Source organism: Neomonachus schauinslandi, chromosome 10 (assembly GCF_002201575.2).
Source record: "Neomonachus schauinslandi chromosome 10, ASM220157v2, whole genome shotgun sequence".
NCBI lineage: Eukaryota > Metazoa > Chordata > Mammalia > Carnivora > Phocidae > Neomonachus > Neomonachus schauinslandi.
The window spans coordinates 15,215,059-15,220,184 of NC_058412.1; the positions used below are offsets into that span (position 1 = coordinate 15,215,059).

The 5,126-nt window shown below is 43.0% G+C and overlaps 1 protein-coding gene across 1 annotated transcript in view; it reads right to left on the reverse strand.

Moving 5' to 3' along the window:
* Positions 1-234: 234 nt before the first annotated feature.
* Positions 235-5,126, reverse strand: part of LAPTM4A (lysosomal protein transmembrane 4 alpha) — a 17,871-nt gene continuing 12,979 nt past the window's right edge. Inside the window, exons 5-7 of the mRNA XM_021697749.2 lie at positions 2,479-2,574; positions 1,850-1,948; positions 235-855 (exon numbers count right to left, since the gene is read on the reverse strand). Coding sequence (XP_021553424.1) covers positions 781-855; positions 1,850-1,948; positions 2,479-2,574 — 270 coding nt within the window. The 3' untranslated portion in view covers positions 235-780. The remainder of the gene's footprint in view (positions 856-1,849; positions 1,949-2,478; positions 2,575-5,126) is intronic.

Consider the following 5,126-nt stretch of genomic DNA (forward strand, 5'->3'; position numbering starts at 1 on the left):
ATATAATTTTTCTAACAAACCATCAGTAATTTCTGGCCTGTGATTCAAGTAATATCTTCACCATAACGTTAAGTAAGATTTGAGTTACTGGACTAAAGAAATGCTTTCTAATTAAGCCGCATTGTATTCTCAAAGTACCAAAAGACCCTGACAGTCTGAGTTTACTGTAATGGAAGATGTTAAATTCTATCTACCAAAAAAGGGTAATGGACTTTCTAAAAAATGACAACAGTAAATATTTAAGAGATTTATTAAAGCATCTTATCACAAAGATGGAAACACATACAAGTTAGAAACATGCAACCAACATCTTCCACAGTCAAGTTAAAAGGTTATGTATTTTTCCTGTTTTCATAGCTGAAAACTTCAGATCTTATATCCAACTCACTCACCCTGAATATTTAAGTCATTCTTCCTGAAAGTATCCAGGGCAGCAAATAACCAAAATGCAAACTATTATATAAAGAAAGTGCAAAGTTAAAAAAGAAAATGTGTAGAGAATACCCCCATCCCACCCCCCATTAAAGGCAAACAATGGCACTTTGCTCTTGCTTAACCTAGATTGTCTCCAAAAACTATTAAAATGTATAGACTTGACAAAAAAAAAAAACAGACTTTGAACAGATGTCCAAAGAGCTTGTTAGTGTTTGAAAATAAATGCTTCAACAAAGGAAAACGAATTTTATATCAAACAAGTCTGAAGAGTCCTGCACTGCAGCATCTTGTACAATAAACGAGACAAAAGCTGGTATAGGGTTTATTGACAAAGGCAGGATCTCCTCAGGCAGGTACGTAAGGAGGCGGCGGCTCCTTCTCGGGCAGCTTCACGGCCATTTCATAGGTTGGCAAAACATACTGAAGAGAGAAAAAAATTATATTGACTTAAAGCATCTTTACAATCCTACCTGGAATAATTCAGCTTTCAGATTTTAGCTGAGGAATTTGTGAGCTGAAAAGTTCCTGAGCGTAGAGAGGACTGGTAACTGGAGGTGAGCTGTCTGATCCAAAACTGCTAAAGACAGAGGGATGGAGGGGAGAGGGGCAGAATTTTGCTTCTGAACAGACCCTGAGGCTACCAGGACACCTTGACAGGAAAGGAAGTAGGTGACAGGGCTCTCTCCTCCCCCTCCACAGCGTGACTGACAAAGTACCAGTGCCTCAGGGGCTGCAAATCCAGGTTAAGGGCATCACGGAACTACACTAAAGGAAACCTCCAATAAGATACTGGATCCTGGATTTCATCAGAATCTATAATCAAAGGATCAGGCCCTTCTATCATTTCTTCTAGGGTAAAGGGCACATCTGTGCAGGAGTGACATTCCAACCCAAGTGTCTCCAAGTGTGACAGGCTGGCCCTACATGGGCCACATACATTCTACATATTGAAAACCGGGAAGAGCTAATACAGCAGCAACTAAAGGGCCCTTGAAGTAGGCCTCCCCATAGACTCACGGAACCCACTGCATTCATCTCCCCACAGAAAAACCAGCTTCCCCTTTCGATCATGTGGATGTTTTTTGAAAGCAACACAAGCTGCCCATGACAGTACCCCATCCTTAGAAGTTCCAGAAGCCACGAGCCTGATATGGTTCACACGGCTGTTTCCTGTCTGATCTCCCCTGCAAATGCAACCATCTTGGAGACTCCCTAGGAGTGAAGCTGAACGAGCAGTGCAGGAGGCCCCTCACCCACACACCCAGGTTTCCAAAGGGAAACGCTGAATCTTGCGGATGTAAGCTATCCATGCCCGAACCATACATACGGCATTGAAGAGGAAGTCAAGATCTAAGCTCTTGAGAATAATCAAGAATGGCTACTAAAGATTTCCTATATTAAAACGGTCATTCACCTGCGGGGGTGCTTCAAAGGCAGGGTACACAGCGATCTCTGGCATGTTTCTGTTGTTAATATACTTATAGCAGTTCCAAACACAGTTGATTAGATACACCTGAAAGAGGCAAACAAAATTTCCATATGCTAGAAACTCAACAGACTACCTGCTCTAAAATTAAGGTGGCTTATGCTTTCCCCCACATGTGCTCCATGGAGAAGGGAACATACATCCATTTGAACCTAGCACAGGCCAGGCCCTTTCCCTACCTGCTCACACTTAATATCACAAGTCTTATTGATAGCATTTTACAGAGAAACCAGAACTAGGGTTTTAATTCAGGTCTGATAACCACTGTGCTGCAAAAGAAATTCTGTCTCTGAACCTTTGGAATTTTAACAGATTTTCAATCAAATCATTGATCTGTTGATCCAAAAACATGACGTTCCTTACACTTAGGAAGGATCCTGGAATTCCAACCACTCTCCAGAAACAAGAGGGAGGACATCCCCCAGAAGTTACCTTTACTGCTATGTCAGAACACTGTCCCCTAACAGTGAACTATAAGGAGAAAAGGCAACAAAAATGTTTTAGACGAACTGTGCCACAGTCTAACTGGCTGCCCAAACATTTAGTCAGCAACTCACCTTAAAAATGATGAATGAGGCGAAGAACACAAGAACAAGGAAGAGGAGACAGCTGGAGTCCAATGCCAGGAGGTCATCTTTGTAGGGAAAATCGGGCTATTAAAAAAAAAGGCGGGGGGGGGGGAGGGAGAGGTGAGCAGGCAAAGTAGAGAGGATTTTTAGGGCAGTGAAACTATTCTGTTTGATACCACACAGTGACTACTTTACACACTTGTCCAAACCTACAGAATGTACACCACAAGTGTACCCTCGAGTAAACTATGAACTCTGGGTGATAATGATGTGTCATGCAGGCCCATCACTTGTAACAAATGGACCACTATGGTTTGGGATGTGGACAGTGGGGGAGGTGGGGGGGGCACTTTCCAATTCAGTTTTGCTGTTAACCTAAAACTGCTCTAAACCATGAAGTTTATTAATTAAACACACACACTCATCATTCAGCTATGGCACTTGCACTTCATGATAGTCTAGAGAGCATCTTAAAAATACAAAGAAAAGGCACCGAAGTCAGAACTGATTTCCAATAAAAACTTATAAACAGAATTTAACTCATGGTACCTTTAAGCCTCATCATCATTAATACATGCCACTGAACACTTAAAACATATTTGAATACTGCTGTCCAAAGAGAAGAGCTCATCCTCTACTTTTCACTATTCTACATCTTTCTGGCCTTTGGAAAACCACTATCTCCTGTATACAACTGTAGATTTGTCCCTGAGTCACCAAGTCAGGAGGTGCTAAGACTTATCTAAGTTCCATGGGTCATTTAGTCCTATCTCGGGAAATTCATTTTTCTAAAAGCCAGTCATCAGTCTCAATGCTCATCAGAAAGGGGAAAAAGAAGGCACGCCCCTGGTTATAAAAACAGCAAACCTCTGTAATTCACTGCAGACATACTACATTCTACTGCGAAGGGTCAACTTTATTTACTCAAATATTTATTTAGCATTTATCGTGTACAAGGCAATGAGCTGGGTTCCAGAAGGGCATTACGAAAAAATAATTAAGGATTTACAAGCTGGCCAAAGAAGAAGGTACTTGCCAGTCTGAGAGACCAAATGAATATAACAGAGGGGAGAAACCACTGGGGTCTGTAAAAGGAATAGCAAAAAAAATTCTTTCTAATGTTCTCCTTTAAAACTCATCTAATTTTTGAAAACATGTTTTTACTGGAAATGTCAACACAAAAGCCCAAATAATTTTTATAAAAAAGCAGCATGCAAAAACCCCAAAGGACCAAAAAAGAAAAAGAAGAAAAGTACCCACACACCAACTCCAAACCCTAGCTAAGTGTCTCCTTGGGACAAAACTGTTCTTTAAGCCTTCATTTATAAATAGAAAGACAAAAACTGAATGGGACCGGTTCATGGGGGAATGCTAGAGCTTTTATTCAGGAGGTTTGCAATTTTTCAGCCAGACATGACAAGAGAGATCTAGAATGAGGAAACTTCTGACCATGGCCAACCTGGACACTAGGCCCTGTCCCCAGCTGCTTCTCTCCCACTCATCACTGCTGCTTTGCTTCCCTCACTTAATCTATGTGCCAGCCACCACGGTCACCTTACAGTCCTCTGACTACACGTAGAATGTTCCTTCCCACCTCGAGGGGTCTTTGTGACCTCTGCTTCTGTATCTTCCCTGTCTTAATTCCTACTCAGACTCTTGAGTGCAATTCAAGAGTGAATTGCTCCCAGCCCACATCTGACAGCTCTGTGACATTCACTCGCGCAGCCTACCTTCCCTTCACAGCTTTTTACCAGTTTTAATGCAGTAACTGTCAATTTTCCAATTCCTTCACTAGCAAGTAAGTTCTACTGATGTATCCCAAGAATGCAGCAGAGTGCCTTGCACATAAGAAGCAACCACCAAATGTTTTCTGAACAAATGGTAAATTTGTGGTATGCAAGATGGACTATTCAGGAAATCTGGAAGCAGGGAGAAAATTCCTAAAAGACAGCATTTTTTTTTTTTTTTAAGATTTTTTATTTGACAGAGAGAGACACAGCGAGAGAGGGAACACAAGCAGGGGGAGTGGGAGAGGGAGAAGCAGGCTCCCCGCTGAGCAGGGAGCCCGATGCAGGGCTTGATCCCAGGACCCTGAGATCATGACCTGAGCCGAAGGCAGACGCTTAACGACTGAGCCACCCAGGCGCCCCAAGACAGCATTTTTTAAATGAACTTTTATTTTTCTGGACTCCATGCCTCCTTCCAGATCTTACTCCAGCCCAGAAGGTTCCCTGCCGCTTCATCATACAGCACTAATCTAAGCTCCGCACTTAATGGTGCAGTGGACAGTTCCAGTTCGTTATCACAGATAACCTCTTAACTCCCCCAATCCATGGGCTGCTCCTCAGAAAGAGGGAAGCTATGTTTGTACCTACACTATTCACCAACGATTTGCCTCAAATAGAGTGAAAGACACAGTAAGCATTCAAGTATTAGCTATGGATGCCTACAAAGAAAAAAGGGGTTAGAGCAAGAGCATCCAGCGTCTGTCTGGAAGCAAGCTACTGGGAGTGACAGCGCACACCCCAATGAGAGCAGCCCGCCCAGCGCCTTGCCTGAGAGCTCCTTCCCTGAGAGCCCCACCCAGCGCCTTCCCTGAGAGCTCCTTCCCTGAGAGCCTCGCCCCACCCCTTCCC